The following is a 20,886-nucleotide window of genomic DNA, read 5'->3' as shown; positions in this document are numbered from 1 at the left end:
TGCTAGCAAGTACCTATGGATGTAAACAATGCTGGATTTAAAATACTTAAAAACTTGGCTTTGCAAATGTTTTATGAGGAAGGAAATGCATTCAACACATTTGTTATGGCTCAAGGATACGTAGAATGCATTTTAGTGAGTAACACATAACCTTTGTTTGTTTACAAGAAAACGCAGGGCCCCTTAAGACGGTCCTGCGTGTAAAAATGTAGTTTTAACACCTTTATTATTTGGTTGATATTGTGTTTAAATGGCGTGTATTCCCAATTTTACAGTTATTTAAATGATCACAAACTAATGGACACAACAGCAAAGGTGTATTGCTGCCATTTAATTTCATTTAATTTAAGTATGAAACATTATTAAGATGCCATATGTATTCTACCTTGTTCATTGTATTGATAGCTACAGTGTTGGCAGATTGGGTGGTCTTCCTCCCAATTTTGTTACTTTGTATTTTATTGGGCAGGTAAAAGATGTTTTGCGCAGCTTGTGATAATCTGGGTTTACCTTGATATGTCTCACATGGACGAAAAAACTCTCTCCTAAATGGAAATTTTGAAAAAATGGGCTACTTCTATGACGATTGGGAATGATCGGCCTGTTTGGTGTTAGTCAAATCTGGCAACGCTGACAGAGAGCAAGAGGAAAGGGGGACAATAGGGGCCCTCAGCTCATTTTTGCCCTTGGGCACCCTAGCAGGTTCATCCGGCCATGCATGTCCACAAATGAAACTCATCCAATCACAGCCTGGGCAAAACCAACTAAACAACAGTATGTTAAAGCGTTTTGATGACCACAGCATCATTTATCTGCCATCACCTATAGTTTTATTACAGTAAAATGAAATTCTGCACCAGAACCACAGCGAGGGCTGAGGAGGATGAAAATTGAAATGGAATGTAAATAACAGCAGTGCTGCTAGAACCCTTAGGAGTAAACACAGATGTGTCTCTGTTCCATTTTGCAGGCAGCAGAAAGCATACATGGCCACGCAGGGCCCGTTAGCTGAGACCACAGAGGACTTCTGGAGAATGCTGTGGGAACACAACTCCACCATTGTAGTCATGCTCAGCAAACTCCGCGAGATGGGACGGGTAACACATCATGATCATGCCATATATCATGTCATGTCATTAATTATAAAACAGTATTAAATCAAACTGACTAAAATTAAAGCCTTAAATCATATCAAAAAGTTTTTTAAAAAAGTACAATTTTTAGATATACGACACTTTTGATAAAAAGTCATGTAAATGTGCTAATTCAGAATACAAATGTTGAAGTTTCCCAGGGAAAGAAAATGTAATTAAAATCATTACTTGTTTGCATGATTGAACATGATTTTAGGGGCAATATGAAATGCATCTAAAGTTTGCTAAACCTGGCATTTAAAAAGCTCAAGGCATTTTCCAGTACCTGCAGATACCCTTTTGCAGTTGTTCCTTGTAAAAAAGATTACTTTTAGTATACTAAGTATACTTCCATGTGCACTCACGATAAATATGCTTAGTGTGCTATTTTTGATACTATTTTGATACTTGATGTGTAGTCAGGATATATATAATATAATTAGTACCACTTAACATATACTTAACTTCTTATGCTTAGATTACACTGTGCTATTTTGAGATACCATTAAATTGTAACTAAGTGTATTTAAGTAGTTTGTTTTTTAGCATGTGCTTTGTGTAAACTTAAACTTAAATTATATTACCTAATATATTTTGAACAATTTTTGATATACATTTAGAATTAGTAGTTCAATATACTTTGAATATGTAACTATCATACCTGAAAGTGTAATTTCAATGAAGTTATTTTTCAGTATGTCCATCTTAAGTACAAAATAGTGTATTTAAATTCAGCCAATTATAACTTAAGAGTGTTTTAATATAGTTTGTGTTGTGAAGTATATTTTAAGTTGTATTACTTTCATATCATTAATACTGTAACTACAAAATCAGCATGTCACACAGTTTGAGTAGAGAAATCATAGCACACTTTTGAGAACAATCAAAATATATTTTTATATACTTATATTTGTAACACTTAATAATACATTTTAAGATTATTCCATTGAAATTTGAATTTTTGGCTAATGTTTTAATTTAGCTATCCCTACGCACATTTAAATGTGTTTTCTAACCATTATCACCATATCTATCAGGCTCATTAGGCAAATAGTCTTTATTGTCCCAAGGGAAAAAGAATGTTCACAGCCTGCCCATGCTTGTGTCTCACATGAATGATATACAGATAGATGCAATACATACAATGAACATGTGGTCACATGTAAACACATATGCTGAATGGCTGAAGAAAAACAAAATGAAGACTTTAGAGCGGCCTAGTCAAAGTCCTGACCTGAATCCTATTGAGATGCTGTGGCATGACCTTAAAAAGGCAGTTCATGCTCGAAAACCCTCCAATGTGGCTGAATTACAACAATTCTGCAAAGATGAGTGGGCCAAAACTCCTCCACAGCGCTGTAAAAGACTCATTGTGAGTTATCGCAAACTCCTGATTGCAGTTGTTGCTGCTAAGGGTGGAGCAACCAGTTATTAGGTTTAGGGGGCAATCACTATTTCACACAGGGCCATGTAGGTTTGGATTTTGTTTTCCCTTAATAATAACAACCTTCATTTAAAAACTGCATTTTGTGTTTACTTGTGTTATCTCTGACTAATATTTAAATTTGTTTGCTGATCTGAAACATTTAAGTGTGACAAACATGCAAAAAAATAAGAAATCAGGAAGGGGACAACACTTTTTCACACCACTGTATATAGCACCGTTCATACAGGCAGTGTAACTCAAAGTACTTTACAATAAAATGAAGAAACGAGAAAAAACAAAAACAGGCAAATTAAAACAGCACAATAAAACCAAGCAATCAAAAGAGGCAGCAAATACAGGAACAAGAACAGGTATGCTACGAACAACAGAATATATGAAAGGCACAAGAACAATAAAATATGTAAACAATAAGAATAAAACAAAGGAAGAGTGACAGTTTAGTTAAAAGCAATGTTGAATGAGTATGTTTTTAATTGTCGTTTAAAAATGTTCACAGAGCTTGATTCTCTTATAGCTTTGGGTAAGGAATTCTAAAGTTTTGGTGCAATGTTAAAAAAAAGGCTGAGCTGCCAATTTTCTTATTTGTGTTATAGTTTGTATTTTAAAAACGGCAGCAGAGGATCTAAGAGGTTGTGAAGGATTATAAAACGACAAAGAATTAGACCAGTGAAAAGAGCATTACAGTAGTGTAATCTACTTCAGATGCATACATGAACAAGTTTTTCAGCATCTTGTTGGCATAGGAACGGCTGTACCTTTGCAGTATTTCTTTAATGAAAGAAAGCTGCTTTGGTCACTTTCTTTATGTGGGATTTAAAGTTAAAGTCTGAGTCTAGGATAATGCCCAGGCTAGTGACTTCTGATTTAACCTGTGAGGTTAAATCAGGTAACCTAATTAGCTCATACATTGGGCCCCACCTTCTGTCAATCACAACTCAACTCAAACAAACCAAAGCAAGGTGCTTCTGCCATCTTTACTCCATAAATTACATGGTTTTAAAATAATATGTCATAACTGATTACAACTTCTTATTAAACATGGTAATTGAGACCTTATTTTTCTGTATATCCCCTTTGCCCATATACACATATCACATGTAAATATCACATATACAGTACATTTATCTCACTTAGCCAAGGCTGGATTACCACCAGAACATGGGTGGGCAGCTTCCCTGGGGTCCCAGACACCCAGGGGCCCCAACAACCCCCAGTTCACTGTGTTTCAAAATAAAATGTAGTCAAATTACCACAAACCAATTGACGCACAGAAAACCTGGAGTCAGGTAGCATAGGAGTACTGGTTATTTTATTTTTTTATGGAGGCGACAGGGTTTATACACAATGCAAAGAGGGAGAGAGGTGGTGGTGGTCAATAGGGGCCCAACAGCATATTTTTGCCCTAGCAGGTGAACCTGACCCTGCCTTCACTAAACTACTTTTCCCTTAACAGTGACTGCCCATTTCACCACATTAATCGGTTGCTTCATTTTTGACCAGCTTTCTACAGTAATTATAGTGGGTTTATATTGGTCTCATTGACTATTCCAGGCAAAACTCAAAAAGTCGGATATCCTGATTACATCCACATGTTGAGATACATCTCCTCTCTCCGTTCTTTAGGAAAAGTGCCATCAGTACTGGCCTGCCGAGCGCTCTGCACGCTACCAGTACTTTGTTGTGGACCCTATGGCTGAGTACAACATGCCTCAGTACATCCTGAGAGAGTTCAAAGTGACAGATGCCAGGGTAGGTTCTCCTCAGCGAAGCTTTGCTGCTGTTGCATGAGGCAGCAGCAGGAAGATGGCTTCGGCTCAGCTCATTTTAATTGGAAAGGACATCAACATCACTTAGGGCGCTATTTTTGTAACAGTATGTTTGTGCTGGCAGAGTGGCACTTTCCATCTGTGTCTGTTTAGCATTTTGCGACTCCTAGTGGTAGCATCACCAAAAAAAGACACTGTGCCAGACGCCGTTACTCCCCCTCCCTTCCATGGACCTGACCCAGGAACACTGAGAAGAATAGACTCAAAGCAACATGTAGACTGCACCAACTTTCACCAGGATTGACTCCTTTTTTTTATCAGTAGAAATTCAAAGCTGCCATAATCACGTTAAAGTTGTACACACAGAGGCTTTAATATGATCTCATTTAGACAGTGACCTGCCTCTAGCCCCACTACAGTCAAAGTGGAAGACTTGAAGGTAGATAAGACAGATTATGATATTTTGAAGGTCTATATACTTGCCAATAGGTCAGATCAGATCCAGGTCACACCAATATCTCAAAGTTGTACAATGCTAACTGGGGTTAATACATTAAACATAAGCAGAAGTGGGAAAAGGAGGAAAGTTTTACATTATAATTGGAGGAATGTAAAACATTTAAACAACTATAGAAAACATGCTTTTTGCAGTATGGAGAGAATTCGGGTGGAAATATATCACTTTTTTTATTACCGCAGCAAAAATCCCACTTTATGTTGGTAATCTTGTAGAACACAAGATAATAGGGAAATATTTAGAAAAATGTAAGGATATAAGGATACACTTGCTTTGAGACACTGTACCTTGGTAAGACACAGGGTTGCTCTTCATGGTTCATGGTAAATACATGTAGAATTACGTTAACTGGAAGTAAAAACACATTTACATGGAGTTGCATAAAAAGAGAAACTGATGGTTGACAGTGATGGAAAAATTAGCATTTGTTTTAAGACAGGTTAAGTTTGAAAATGCTGGGCACTGTTTAGGGAAGAAATTCCATGAATTCCCCTTGGCTCCTTAGATACAAAGTTTGGTTATTTCTTGTTTAAGGAACATTGGATTGGTAAATATGAATACATATATTTCACTTTCTTTTCTTCCCAATTAAATTTAAAATTATGGGAAACTGTACCAGCTATTTTCATGTATATGTGTGCCTATTTTCCAAATCAAAACGATAATTTAAAACAAAATGGCTTAGAGGTCAAAGAAAACTCAAATCTGTGTTATGCACTGAAATTGGACCGCTAACACCTAGATTTAGAGGGAAAAGTAATAGTAATTATAGTAATAACTTACTCCTTGGTAATGTGCAACCCCCAACACTGATCTCTACTGCATATTTGTAGATTTGTGTGTGAGTTACTTACAGTATCTGTCTCCCTCTTCCTGTGTGTTCATCAGGATGGTCAGTCAAGGACCATCAGGCAGTTTCAGTTCACTGACTGGCCAGAGCAAGGAGTGCCAAAAACTGGGGAGGGATTCATCGACTTCATCGGCCAAGTCCATAAAACTAAGGAGCAATTTGGACAAGATGGACCAATCACTGTGCACTGCAGGTAACTACAGTATGTGTTCGTGTGTGTGTGTGTGTGTGTGTGTGTGTGTGTGTGTGTGTGTGTGTGTGTGTGTGTGTGTGAGAGAGAGAGAGAGATTCGACATCACATCTATGTTTTTTTGTTTTTTCCTAATGTTAAGGTTGACTTTGTTGCATGTATGCATTTCAGAGGCACTGGCTTGTTTATTGGACAAAGATTTGGTAACCAGGAGTCACTGCCAAACAACTCGTAATTCCAGTGCCACCAGGCTGGTCTGTGGTCTGCGTTATAAAATACCATGTGAAGAACACAGGAAGAAATGCCTGGATAGACTGAGGGACTTTTAATTGTTGTTGACTCTGATTCAGAGAGGAGTTGATGGATGATTTCGGAGGCTGCAGTAGTGATGGTGGACTGCATTATACTGAAGGGTGTTTCCAACATGTTGTTCACTTCATTTAGTTGCTTGATGTGTCCTTGACTAAGAAGCCAACTCTGTGTATGTCAGGTGTTGGATGTATAGATTTATGAAGACACAGTGGAAATCAGTCAAACCTTTATAATTTATTATGAAAATGAAGTTACATTTTCATTGTATATTACATTGTTACTATAGATGTACATCTGTTTTATTGATTATGGTATTTTCTAATATGAGTCATTGACCAATTCATCTATATCTTTATTTTATTACTGTTGTTTAGTTATGGGTGTGTGAGGTGGGTTTGATGTCAGTGGGTATTCAGAGGTGATGTTTAAAGAAATGTATGTCTGTTATATTTCAATACTTATATACTTATACTTACATATAATATATAAATATTTTTGAAAGAAAATGAAACACCTTATTATATAATGCAATCCAATATAACAATACCACAAACTGCAGCCTCTCATAGAGTTGGATAAACTCCTCTTTGACACAGTGTATTATTAGACTGTTGTATTGGATCTATTTGCCTGGCTATTAGGTTTCAACATCCATCTCCTTATTCCCATAATCCCTTGAGTTTTGAGCGTACTCCTTTCAAACGCCACTGCAGTCCTCTTGGAAGAGCATTTTCAGGCATCTATGTGCAGCTATTTGGTTATTATCCTGAGTTCGTTTAAACCTTACAGAATAGTCAGAAGAGTGTTTGACAGAATGGACAAATACACTTACACACCAGTTGAGTTAGCTTGTCAAGATCCTGTGGAGATTTTCTGAAGTTCTGATTTTATCGGGACATAACTTTATAGAACATAAGCAGCTATCAAAGTGGTGACTCCATGTGTTACTCTCAGGTTCCTGTTTTCTGGCATGATTTGGTTTGTCCTACAGATGTATACTGTATGTGTGTGATGAACATGGTGACATTTTTTCAATTCAATTCAATTTTATTTATATAGCGCCTATTCATAACAGACGTTATCTCATTGCGCTTTTCCTATAGAGCAGGTCTAGACCGGACTCTTTACCAATTACACATTTTTGTAATGAGTGTCTAATAATGTGTGTGTCCACCAGTGCTGGTGTTGGGCGGGCTGGTGTGTTCATCACCCTGAGCATTGTCCTGGAGAGGATGAGGTACGAGGGCGTGGTCGACCTCTTCCAGACCGTCAAGACGCTCCGAACTCAGAGGCCAGCCATGGTGCAGACAGAGGTATGACACACGGCTGCTGGAGGCACGAGGAACACGACATAAACGAAGACGGACGAAAATGCCATGTCAACAAGAGTAGAGCATAGTGGGGAAAACATAGCACAACTGAAAATTCCAGCATGTTAAGCTGAATGTGTGAGAAAAAACACAGCAGAAAAGCATACCAAGAAAATATGAGAATGGGCTTGTACTGACAAATGAGATGTTAAAAGTGTTAGTAAGTAATCATCGTGCTGTGGTTGATGCAGTGTTTCTCACAGGCTGACAGTTTATTTGTGGCTGTTGACTCATAGTGATGGGTGAGGGGGGGTTAGGTCATGTGATAGTGTAGCATCCACCATAGGGTTGAAGGTTTTCACCTTATTTTAAAAAGACTTCATGATGTAGTATTTTAGTATTTAGGTACAGCAGTTGCAGGATAGTTAATCAGGATTGGAGATGGCATTTTGTTCCGTTAAATAATATGCGCCAACATACATGTACATACAAACACAAAAACATACACACAATATTTTGCTATTTTTCCACAGTATATGATTGCACTTGAATGCACCAGTCCAGAAGACCTTTCAGCCAATTCACACTTAAATGCGCAAAAGAAATAATAAAATCAAATATCTTTTTTTCTAATGTACTGTGGACCGGAATATTTCAGACAAACAAACCACATAGGCTGATCAAGCTCTTTTATAAATGAAAAGTTTATTAACTACGCTTCTAACTACACACACACAACTATAACTACTAGACACACACACACAACTAATAACTACAAGACACACAAATGAACAGATAAATGCAACCATGAATGAATGATACGAACACAGCGACGAACCGTTAATGAATGAAATGAGGACCATTTGAGACCAGACGATACAGTGAAGGATTATTTTGGCCAGTGGTATTAACTTGTGTAAACACAGGAAACCACTAAGTGGACAAACCCCTTCGCTAGCCGTCCTATTTCTGAAGACAAGGCTGAAAATGACATACCCAAAATAAAATGGTTACTGTTCTTGAACCCTTATGACTACAGGCAAGTGGTTGAGATTCCTGAAAGCTAAGCATTGGAAGTTTCTTTTCCAGTTGTCAGAATTACCTAGATATGATCATCCACTGTGGAGTCGATGCTGCTGAGAGTCAGATATGTCCTCAGACACATCACTTTCTCTGGTAATAAGCTCCAAGGCTTCTTCCACGGTATACTGCGACTTTTGGTTTGCTTTCGGCATCGTAAACTAACTACAAATAAACAAACAACTGGTCAACAAAAGCGTTTTGCCAGGGTAAAAGTGCACCGACACACTGACCCACTGTTTAGCCAATACGGATCACAGATTCATGGGGAGGGCTTCAATTGTTCCAAAGAGTCTAAAGATCACAGAGAGAGAAAGCTTTCACATGTAGTAATCCGTCGTCAAGCGTTACAAACGGTAAACCGGACACAAACGATGTCTCCTTCAGAGACTTGCAAAGTCAACAAAGGGCGTTTTATTGACTATTTCCAGAGTTAGCACGTTTGTGTGACTACATGCAGTGGCTAGTTTTGTTTGTTAGACTCTCAGCACGGGGGGGCGGGGCATTCTCTGTGGCCCTGCTGCTGTCATTTTCAAATTCACAGCTGTAAAATAGCTGATATATCAGTCTGACTGAGCTCCTCCACACACACACACACACACACACACACACATGCGCGCGCACAGCGGCCAGCAGAGCCATGGTGGAGACAGTGAAGGAAGATAACTCGAAGATGACTCGCGTCGAGGACAACTACACTCGGTACTGTAAGTGCAATAAAACCTCCGCGAGTAAAAGACACCTGTTCAACAAGCCTAAACATGTAAACATGTAGGAAGCGATATTTGAATCTGCTCTGTCTGCAGTCTCAAGCACAGCGCGCTAGCTCGGCTAACAGCGAATTGTTACAAACAAGCTAAAACGAAGCCGTCTGTATGTACTGTTTAGCTTAGTTTGCCGCGTACCTTAAAATTGGCAACTTCGTGTAAACTTAGCTGCTGGCTGAGACAAACCAGCCCCTCCTCCCTGTACCAGCTGTACCTGCAGGTGGATCACAGCAGCAGCAGAGGGGGGAGGACAGAGGACAGGAGGAGGGACTGATACTGACTGAGGTCTGAGTTCTTCATTCTTTCTAAACTTTGCTCTGTACTTTAATGTCAGGAATATGATTTCTTGTATTGACATTTTAGATTTGTTTCCAGTGAGACATCATTGAGTTTATATAGTGCCTTTGCTGAAGTAAGCTTTACTTTTACTGCTCTAGAAAAATTTAGTTATATTTAAAATATTCGATTCCAATCCTGTTCTGAATTTAAAGACAACCAGATTGACATAGTAACTGTGTAGCTAATATGCACACTTCAGTATTTGTTTATTTATCGCAAGTCATATCGTCATCGCAATATTGAACTAAGTTATCGCACATCGCAGATTTTCCTCATATCGTGCAGGCCTAATCTTATTTTATCTCATCTTAAAGCAAAGGAGAGACTGAACAGTTTACACACCGCATGTAGCGTGCACACACATTGCTGCGATGCTAGGCAATGCGTCTCTGTCCTATGGAAAGTAAGTTACAATTATCAAGAGTTTGTCATTGTACAGACTTCTGTCTTTCAAAGTTGTTGGATATCGGCATTTTCCAACATATTCTGTGCGCCTTCGGTTCCTCTGCGGGTCGGTTGAAGTCAGCTGCCCCCACCTCTTTTTGCGCACAGGCTAAAGGGAGGAAGGTCTGTCACAGGTCTGCTGAAGATGAAAAGGTCTTGAAGAGACAAGGATGAAAAGAGCCTGGTCAGGAGCCTTCCTCTTGTTTTTGTAATCTTCGGGGGGTGGGGGTGTTTGTTCACGGGGTGAAACTTACTCCACTCCCACTAGATCTACCCTGCCCTTATTACTTTCCTAAAGAATTATTAAAGTCTATTAGACTGCAAGTTTAATTCTCCCAGGTTAAAGCTTAGTCTCCCCAGTTGCTGGAAGGTACTACACACTTTTCTGAATAAAACAGGATATTATCCTGAGCAGCAGAGGCACACATGCGCTCTGCGGGCTTGTGGGATTCAGCATTCTCTTCTTACCAGCCATGATAAATGAATTGTTGTGTAGATGCATATTCACATTTCCTGTTTCCTTAGATGTTCAAAGAGTCTAAACACACCACTGAGGCTACAAGAAGTGCAGTGAGGACAGAATGAGGCTATTATAACACATCATAATAGGCTAATACCCAACATTAAGTAACCTTAGGCATGTTTAATTGATTAATATTAAGGTTAAGACAACAAGAACTCAGTTTAAAATATTGTTTGAAATGTCATTAGAGTTGAGAGCAAGGACTTACACTAATGAAACTGTATCCCAAATTATCACACATAATAGTTTTGTCAATAGTAATAATAGTTTGAACCATACTTTGTATAAACATTATATTAATGTCTTCACATAAAGAACAGTTCTTATTAACAGCGTCTCTACTGTTCTTTATCAAAATCAGCATGTTGAAATAAACTTTGCATTCTTTCTATAACATTAATTAAGCATGGTATATCAATTAATGTCCATTTTACTCATATCAGGGTAAAACAGAACATCAGCCTGTATCAGCAGAAGTGTGTTTCTGACTTCTCTGATTACGTGACTGCAGTACTTGTGTGTGTGAAAGGGGTCACTTGTAGTGAAGAACCCACAGAGAATTATCACCAACTCTGCAGCTCTCCTCAGCTCTACAGAGCTTATTAGCTCATTGTTTCGGTTATGTTTCGGTTCAGTGTCACCGCTGTCACAGCGTTGTTTTCAGCTTCGCAGCAGGCAGCTGTTTTCAGTGAAAACGCTCTGATAAAGCCACTGTACACTACTGTACCTGCTCAGCAGCAAACAGCAGGCAGACACAGTTAGCAACTAGCTGGTGAGCGTAGTGGAGCATTTAGCAGCTAAAGAGCAGATATGTTTCTCAGGAGTTGGTGGAGACCAAATCGGAGTTAAAAGGAGAGCAAAAAACCTGACTTCAAATGAATGCTAATGTTGCTATGCTGGATGTGTAAATAGGAAGCTTTTTGCTTACAAGTTTGTCATATCAGCTTAAACATTCATAATATGTTGTGTTCACAGCTTGTTTCCTTTGCCCCCAAGTGGCCAAAAAATGAATTTTAAGTAAATGTACTGAAAGTACATTCCACCACTGCACTTTGAGGTAGTAACTTTGTAAGTTTGCAACATTTTTACATTTCCAGCTGCTGCAGCCCCGCAAATGCAAACATATGTCCTACCTGTGACCGTTCATTCTTTAGTTATCACTTTAAGCTTTAATTCTGACTTCCCACTTACAAACTGACCAAAATATTGTTTTTGTCACTAGGACCAGTACCAACTGTGCTACCGGGCTGCTCTGGAGTACCTGGGAAGCTTTGATCACTATGCAACATAACCCCACCCAGAAAGACACCCTCAGAAGAGTTTGGTGTCTCCTTCGAGCCATATCCACTCAGCTCCATCAGTCCGTGCGGCCTGATGAGGAGGCTATGAGGAGGACTGAGGAGGAGGTGACCACAGCAGGAAACAGGGGAGATTAGAGGAGATAGGAGAGGGGACCAGATGACCTTCTCCTGGACTGGTGCCATGACTCTGCCACAGACCCCACACCAAAACTTCCCCAAAACCAACCCTGAAAGACTTGTAGTCATACCTCATTCTGATTCTTGATAGAATAATCCCATCACTCCCCAATTTCTGCCTCCTCCTAATAGCAAAAACAATTTTTATGCTATTTTCATTTATATTCATTATTACTATGTTTGTTATGAATATTTAGAATTTATTTTGTAATCTCTTACACTAGTTATTATATGTATTATTTGCTTATCTTTTTATTATTTTTATTAGCACAAAGGACATGTATTTTCAACACACTCCAAGTTATTAATACTGGAGAGCATATACTCACAGCTGCTAATAATTTTATTTTGTACCATAGATATGATATTCTAATGTTAGCATTACTCAGTTCGTCTTATTTAGGGGGAAATGTGGGTTTGACTTCCTCTCTCGACATCCAACAGAATGATGATGAGGATATCTACCAGATCAAATAAACAGATAAAGTTTGCAAACTACATAACTACATTATGAGATAAACCTATGGCTATAAACATGCAAAGACTATTAAGATCCGAACAACTGTTAGCATGTACAGAGATTCTTGTCAATAATTGTTGACAAATTTTCTCAAAGCCTTCAGAGATCTAGAGACTTCCAACAAAAGAAATATAAAGCTGTTGGAAAGGTTGTGTGCACCGTAGTTTTCACATCCCCTCTTAAGGTGGACTCAGGTAGACTAAACACAGACGGACTGCTCGTGAGATTTTTTGTGAAGTAAGTGTGATGATAAATGCTGATCACATGCTTCAGGCATGAAAAAAGAAAATAAATCCATTATGACACCTGGCAAGAACTCCAACACCCCAATTTATGACAAGATGTTTTCTACTGAGAGCATTAGACTCATTGCTGAACTTTAATCCAGCTGGTTTAGTTGCTCAACCTTAAAGGATAAGGCTGGCTTTAATCTAGATTTTCTTACTGTCAACAAGTCCCATGAACACACCAAAACCAACAACGTCTTTCAATACTTTCTGACTTCCCTACCCTGTCTGTGGCTCTCAGCACCAAGCCCATTTGTTCCTACAGAAAACATAATTTTTTTAAAAATGGCTCAAAAATATATAGTTTAAATTTAAAAAAAGGTTCAGTCATTTCCTATAACATGTTGGCACTCTAGTTTTTAGCAAACGTTACTCAAATTGGAGGAAACAGTGCATCTGTTGGGGACTATTTCCAGCGGCGGATGAATCCACATGTGGTGCTGTAGTGAGTGTTTGGGGCAGCAGGACGGTGTGTGTGGGGCGGAGTCAGAATAAACTCCAGTGTGTGTGTTCATGGTGATGAAGGAACATGTCACCCAGTGCAACAGTGTGGCTCGCTGATGGCTTTTAATAGTTTCTGGACAACAGTGGAGCTCTGCGGCTCAGAGGAAGAAGATCCATCAGGGTTTGATAAACACACAGTACTCATCAATAGATACATTCATTGTTGTTTGGGTGTGCACATGGGATTTCTTGACATAGGAAAAATTTAGAATATCACTGGAATTTTCAGTGTATGCTCCCTGATTTTGTTGTAAGCTATGGCTATCAACATCCTAAAACCCCAAATGTTTGACCTGCTGATGCTTTTAAACCCAACACAGTTCACAGCAGAATTTAACTGTGGGATTGGAGGACATTTAGGAATGTGGGGGCACTATTAGGTCGTATAAAAAATAAACAAAATCCCAAACTTACCCTTAGCTTGCTCTCAGCCAGACAGATTTTTTTAAGGTTAGAATTCTGTTAGTTACTTAAACGTTTGCTTAGTTTAGCTGAAATGTGTCTAACTTCTTCTAAGATTCATGCAATCTGGTTTTCAGTGCTCACACATTTCACAAAATTTCCAGACACTGTGTTGATACAAAAATAGCCCAGTTGTGGTCAAGCAAAGTGAGTATGGACAGGTCACCATTACATCATGGACCACAGATACTGCACCCAACATGACTCTGACATCACAGAGGGATGTGAATTTGTGATCCCCACACATTTCTGACTTTCCCACTCATCTTATGGTCTGCACCTTTCTGTGTGCATACATGGCTTTACATAGACAGGACACACAAGCAGATACACTGGATCACATAATATATTACAGCTCAACTACTTTATCACTGCTGTGGACAGACAGACTTGTAACTGAGAGCAGCATCAATGTTCAGTGGTGGATCGCTGGTTTTCACTGGATGAGATGACAAAGTGAGGTGGCTTTGGATGAACTGGACCACAAAACGGATTCATTTCACAGAGTTGTGCTGTAGGGGTCCCATCTGTTGTATACATGATCTGTTTTCTATTTGTTAATAAAAAGCAGAGAAAAATGTCTTGAAAGCATTGATGTTAATAAAGTTGAATAATTGGGTTTTTAATATAAAAGTGGTGGATTTTTTTCACTTCTTAGCTCTGTGAAACGTGGTGTGCACATTTTTAGGAGCTATATAAAAAACTTAGTTGACTTGACATTTAGACTGTCACACACTGTAATGAGATAACATTTGCAGAGCATATGTTTTAACAGTTAATAAATAGTTAATAAATACGTTCTTTCTTTGGTGGCCTGTCAAAAAGTCTCCTGACCTTGGTATTTCTACAGTCGCAGCCATGGTTCTGAATACGCCTTTTCATAGATCCTCCAAATGTGTGGAACCCTACTGCAGGGATGAACAGCATTCTCCCAAAATATATTCCCTTCTTTGGTGTTTTGATGATGGTGGAGAGTGCTGTCTAACATGTCGCTCCCGAATCTCCCATACAGTAGGTGTTCAGGTGGGTTGAGATCTGGTGACTGTGAAGGCCACAGCATATAAGATTAGATAATATGGACTTTATTGTTCCGAAGGAAATTTGTTTTGGACACATACAGTGTCTGCTGTTAAAAGATACAAAATAGCCTAGTGCATACATACAGTACATGCACAGACTGCTACCAACCAACAAATTGCACACTGCCCGTCATACAACACACCTGCATTCATCAAAGTAGTGTACATAATATGTAGGAGCCCCTCATCAACACGTCATGATAAAACGTACATGTGTACAGTTATGATAGAAAGCAGCATTAGGCTCTGGCTAGCTTGCTATTTAGGGCTTTGATACACAGGGGGACAAAGGAGTTCTTGAAGGCAGATATAACTCTGTGAACTGTGGTAAGTCATTTTAATGGTAGACATTTTCACTATAAACTAAGATGTGAGGCATTATTAAGGCTTCGAACAACATATGGCTGACGGCCTCTGCTGTGTCACACAGCGATGATCATCACAGTAATTCATCTTATTCATGCAGTCCCTACTTGGAAAATAGTTTGATAGTTAGAATCAGATTTAATAATTGGAGGTCTGAATACGGCTCTAAATTACTGTGTATATATTAATATTACATAGCTTCATACATACATATATATTTTGACTAAGGGACTTTAGATACAGTAAAATAACATATGGCAATGTCTCCCAAAGTGTGTTTTGTAATCTCTGACAGACTGGGAAATCCTAGTGCAGCATTATTAATCAGCTCAGCTTTCTGCAGTTGAAACACAAACTGTATGAGGCTTGGGCTGGAAAAGAGGCGTTGTGATTGGCTGGGGGACTACGGAAGCACCTCCCGCTGAGCTCCATGTAAACAAACACAAAGCACACACTGGGCATGCGTCACTGGAATAATGGAGGACTGTCTTTGCTCCCCGGACTGATGATGTCTGTATTTCTACTCTACTACCTGTGATCTGAGAAAATAACTCGTCAACATTTCAGCGTGTGTAAGGTAATGTTTGACACTTTAGAATGAGTTTGTTTGTAGGAAAGTAGGAGTAACTCTAAGTTTGTGCACAAGAAACTGACGATCAGCAACAAGCCATGTTTGCTAGTTGGTTAGCGTTAGCTGAGAGCGGAGGCAGCTGTCAGATCTCTGAGTCCGTTAACGTTACACACTTGCTGCTTTCAGTAAAGTATTATCCGGTTTTACAGGGTGACTCACATTGTTTGTAAATGTTGGTTGCTTGCTGTTTACTTCTGAATATGACAGTTGTTTGGTTTTTGTTGACTACACTTTTCATTCCCGAGACGCAGAGCAAGCAATCTTGCAGTTAGCATGTAAGCTAGCGGACTAGCTAAGTATTTTTCCGAGGAGCAGCGCTGTCAGTGGGCCACGGTGTGTAACAGACGTGGTATTCACCCAATCACCGACTGAGGTCAGAATCAGTCAGGTTTGCATCCAATCACGGTTACACGCCTGTGGTGCGCCGAGTAGGCAGAGTCTGCACACCGTTTAAAAAGGCGTCTCAGCCGGCGCGTACGCCGGATGCCCCGCTCCGTTCAGGCGGCGGAAGCGGCGAATACGCCTACCTCGACCACATGGCCCATACAAACATAAACAGACGACGGGAGAGTTATAAGACAGAGACCTGATGCATGTCATTCACGCTTGCTTAAAATCATATTGTGAACATTGCTGTCCATATTGGCAATTATTTGCAGGCCGACAGTGTTTGTTTTGTCAGCTGCCAGTAACGTGGTTGCACTCCATTGAAACCGTTTCCCGGCCCCGTCAGGTGCTAAGCGGTGCACCCCCTGCACCGCACCGGCGCCCTGCACCGCACCGGGGCCCTGCACCGCAGCGGGCCCTGCATGTTGCCTGCTGGCTACAAGTTGAACATCTTCGGTTGGTTAACTGTACACGAAAAGATTCTTGTAATGCACATCTCATAACTAAGTGAATGTAGTCAAATTGGAGGTTTATGAGACAAATCATTAATAGCATAGTAGCCTTTGTATACATTTTGTTTGTAATATTACATCAATACACTTTGGATACTACTGTGGATAAAGTTTGTTTTGTTTTCACAAATAGAATAAAGGTTTCACAAATCAGAAACTGGGTTATAAATTGTCTTTTGGGTGTCCATATTAATTAAGGCCAGGTTTGACCAGGTGTAAGTATAGTGGTTTCTGTGGTCTGGAATGGAGAAATAGAGTGAAGGTTTCACAAATCTGGAACCAGGGGCCTGTACTACGAAGCAAGTTCAACACACCCCGGATCTCTTTCCGTTATCTGGCTTCACTAACCCTAACGACCGCAGTCAGGGTAAGCGCTCACACGCCGCTGGTGATCGGCTCGGTAAGTCAACCCGGGTTTTCCCAATCCAGCCATGAGTGTGTTCACATACAAGGACCGGTGTCTGCAGCATGTGACCGATCGCAAACATGGACAAGTCTACTGGCAGCAGAGCGGCATATTTTACAAACAAAGAGCAAACTATAATATTAGACAAATACGAAGAAGATAAACACACAATCCAGCTGCAGCTGCCAATGCTGGAAGGACAGCTGGCAAAAAATCAGACTGTGTGAATGCATATAATGCGTAAATTAATATAATAATAATAATAAAGTTTATTTGTATAGCACTTTTTAAAACCTGCGTTATAAAGTGCTTTACACATAAAACACAACAATAAAATACACAGTGAATAAACAGGCAAGCATAGGGAATAAAAGAGGAATAAAACTATAAACACAATGGACGATTAACAACCATAAAACACCAAGGATAATGTATAGACAATGGCTGAATTAAAACTTAAAATGGAGCAGTGCAAGACTTAAGTGCAGCATCAAGAATAAAGTAGAATGTAACTCAATAGTTAAGAATTATAATGGACCTAAAAATTGTAAGACAAAATATAGGAAGATTTGTGTATTCCATTAAATCAATGTGTTGCTTAGATGTATTCTTATATGATCATTTTAGCCTTATTCTTTGACTTGGGAGCAAATAAAAGATAAATATAAAAACTCAATTCAAAGCAGTGAGTGGGCTTACTTTCATACCTTGTAAGTACAACAGGTACAAGGCTGTCGTGCTTCAATCAGTCTGTTGTAGGATGATATCGGGATACTAAAGCACAAGGGTTTTGTCGGTCTCTGAACGTTCTCGCGCTCCTAAGAGATCCTCTCACAATCCGAGCAACAAGCTTTTTTTTTTTTGTAGCTCCACAGGATCTGCTATGAATGGTGATGCCATTGTCCAAGAGAACTGATTGGTCAGTAGCCTATATAGGCGGTGCTTTTATACGCATTGATCTGTTATCTCCAACATAACCTGCTCCGGAGCATTTTAGGTGTTCAGCATAAGTTACCATGGCGATCTGCCCCGGTAAGAAGTGAACCACCGTCGTAGGACTGAAAACCCAGGGTTAAACCTGAACCTCGCTAACCGCAAAATCCTGCTTTGTAGTACAAGCCCCAGGTCTCTGGAGTCTGATTGTTAATCTAGTTCAGGTTTGAGAAGTTGGAGTATAGTGGTTTTTGACATACCTGCCAACACTCCCGTTTTTCCCGGGTTTCTCCCGGCGCCCTCCTGTTTTGTTTTTTCTCGTGGGAAACCTGCATGTTTGCACTTGCACATTAATTTGCATGGCCCTCAAACTTTATAATGAAAACATGTTTCCAAGTTTGTCCGACGTCACCCACGTTATGGTCTACTTGTTAACCTAGTCCAGGTTTGATATGTCTAAATATAGTGGTTTTTTGAGCTAAATGTGGTCTGGATGGACAAAAAGCAGTGACATCACCCTTTTTTCTGTCTTCACAAACAGAATAAAAGTATCACAAATCTGAAGCTGATATTTAGGGAGCAGGGCAGCCGATGGCCGATATATAATGGCGATATCATGTTGTTGTTTTTTGTTGACTCAGTGAAATATTGCCATAAGGAACTAGATTTCTGTCCAGCCAGCTGTAATTCTCAAAATAGAAAAGGTACCAGGTCAGTATTTGGGTTAAAAATAAAAACCCCAAAGAAAAGTCATGAATAATTCCATTATTCCATGCACATTACAATCTAATATACTGTTCATGGTTATCTTAGTCAGTAAGGTGTTTTGTTTTAGATGGATTTTTTATTAATTGATGAAATAGAAAAATACATTGGGTTATGCTGTAGATTTCAGAACATGACTGGTATTTGAGGGATAGCGGGGTACAGTACAGTATGTCAGAAGCGACGTTATTCAACTGCATTATTATAATTATAATTATCATTATGGATGGGGATCGAGACCCGTTTCTATAAGTTCCAAATTTCTCAAACCCGAAATTCAGTAAGGTCCGAGCTTATCGATACTGCTATTGAGACCAGCAGGTTCTATATTGTAACATTATGTCTCAAGAGACGAGAGTCATGTCATTTAAATCAAATCACTGCTGCACAAACATACTTCGATTGTCTAATAAAGTTTTTGAATTCAGTTGAATTGGCTGCCAACTGCCGTTAAACTAAACGAAGAAGAATTGAATTGCCTCGCGCCCTCGTTCGCTTCAGTTCTCATTTGGTCGCTCATTAGGTTGCTTGCTAGGATGCTGACGAGCAACGTGGTCAAAGGCTTGGCTACATTTCAGTAAAGCCAAAGATAAGGAGGAAGCGAAATGCCATTTATGTTCTAAGTTAACTTCTTGTTTGGGGGGGAACACAACGTCGACGCTAAAGCCCCTCAACGTTAAAGCCAAATGCAGTACCTTCGACTGTCTTTGAGTCGGAACACCACCAACTGCGGCTGCCGTTGTGGGACAATCATCCTCCTCCACCCAAGGTATGCATGGTGCGCGCACTCGCACTAGCGAGTCCCGTTCGTTGACAATAATAATCCAACTGATAATAATCTAAAAATGTGCAATCTCTTAAAGCGACAGTACAGACACCAACCAGCACTTCAGTGTGAAAATAAAATAGTTATTGAAACATAAACAAAACACTTATATTAATATTTAGCACATTTTACCAAATTAAATGTGCACTTGCCTTCTGTCTGATAGAGCGTTTGGAGGGCCTGGTACTGAGTTGTGTTTAATGAGAGGCCAGATATGTTTAACATTCGCCAACTTTATTTATTTACAGTAGATGGTGGTCAGCACAAGCTCACCCCATCTTTGTTGTTGGAAAAATTTGTTGGACATTTATTGCTGCTGATATATTATTTTACTATTGTCATAGTTAAATGTTATGTTTTACGGGGGCCCTGTGTATTCCTTTTCAAATAAATGCCCAGCATCAGCAGTGTTTATTGAAGGCTAGGCAAGTTTCATTCTGTTCACAAATCAAACAGTCACAGACTCACAGCTAAGCAATAAAAGCAACACCACTTCTGTTGAGAATTTATTGTCATCTTGAATTTATTGTTGTCAAAAGTATCGATAAAGACTCGGATCGTTAAGCAGTCTCGAAAATGGTATCAATATCGATTTCAAAATTAACGATCCCCATCCCTAATTATTATAATATAAATATTTAACGCTAGCCAGTAACGGTTTTAGATTAGATTTGCTGTCATTGAGGATGGGAGAAACGTGTTAACATTTAATTTTCTGTGTGCAGCCCTACACAGAACTGATGCAGACTGCGTCACAAGCTGAAAAGAGTTTTAGAAACTGCTTTGAAATGAGCCAGACACTGTCAAACATCTAACTGTCAGATATGTAAGCTAGATGTTTTCATGATCATGTCCATGTTCTCCACCAATCAGAGTTCAGGCCAAAGTAACAATCCCAAGATGACCACAGACATGCCAGCCCAAAGCCTGGGCTCGAGGATAATGGCGTTCACCCCCTCCAAAGAGGAGTTCAGGGACTTCAGCCGGTACATTGCCTATATGGAGTCACAAGGAGCACACAAAGCTGGAATGGCAAAAGTAAGTAGGTTCTG

At 39.5% G+C, this 20,886-nt stretch overlaps 2 protein-coding genes across 24 annotated transcripts in view; both read left to right on the top strand.

The window, feature by feature from the left end:
• The window catches only part of ptprfa (protein tyrosine phosphatase receptor type Fa), a 437,857-nt gene extending 424,872 nt beyond the window's left edge, over positions 1–12,985 (top strand). For 18 of the 19 annotated variants that reach the window (XM_044200710.1, XM_044200712.1, XM_044200711.1 and 15 more), the window contains 5 exons: positions 971–1,097; positions 4,204–4,329; positions 5,752–5,906; positions 7,393–7,528; positions 11,901–12,985. In XM_044200710.1, the coding sequence (XP_044056645.1) occupies positions 971–1,097; positions 4,204–4,329; positions 5,752–5,906; positions 7,393–7,528; positions 11,901–11,969 (613 nt within the window). In that variant the 3' untranslated portion in view covers positions 11,970–12,985. The remainder of the gene's footprint in view (positions 1–970; positions 1,098–4,203; positions 4,330–5,751; positions 5,907–7,392; positions 7,529–11,900) is intronic. The other variant, XM_044200720.1, reaches the window with a different exon arrangement.
• A 2,814-nt stretch (positions 12,986–15,799) lies between these two features.
• The window catches only part of kdm4aa (lysine (K)-specific demethylase 4A, genome duplicate a), a 32,623-nt gene continuing 27,536 nt past the window's right edge, over positions 15,800–20,886 (top strand). For 3 of the 5 annotated variants that reach the window (XM_044200704.1, XM_044200705.1, XM_044200701.1), the window contains exons 1-2: positions 15,802–15,951; positions 20,708–20,872. In XM_044200704.1, the coding sequence (XP_044056639.1) occupies positions 20,735–20,872 (138 nt within the window). In that variant the 5' untranslated portion in view covers positions 15,802–15,951; positions 20,708–20,734. Of the gene's footprint in view, positions 15,952–20,707; positions 20,873–20,886 lie in introns of all 5 variants that reach the window. The other 2 variants (XM_044200706.1, XM_044200703.1) reach the window with 2 other exon arrangements.

The sequence above is a fragment of the Siniperca chuatsi genome, linkage group LG6 (genome assembly GCF_020085105.1).
Source record: "Siniperca chuatsi isolate FFG_IHB_CAS linkage group LG6, ASM2008510v1, whole genome shotgun sequence".
In the NCBI taxonomy this organism is placed as follows: Eukaryota; Metazoa; Chordata; class Actinopteri; order Centrarchiformes; family Sinipercidae; genus Siniperca; species Siniperca chuatsi.
This window is presented reverse-complemented; position numbering and strand designations above follow the sequence as displayed.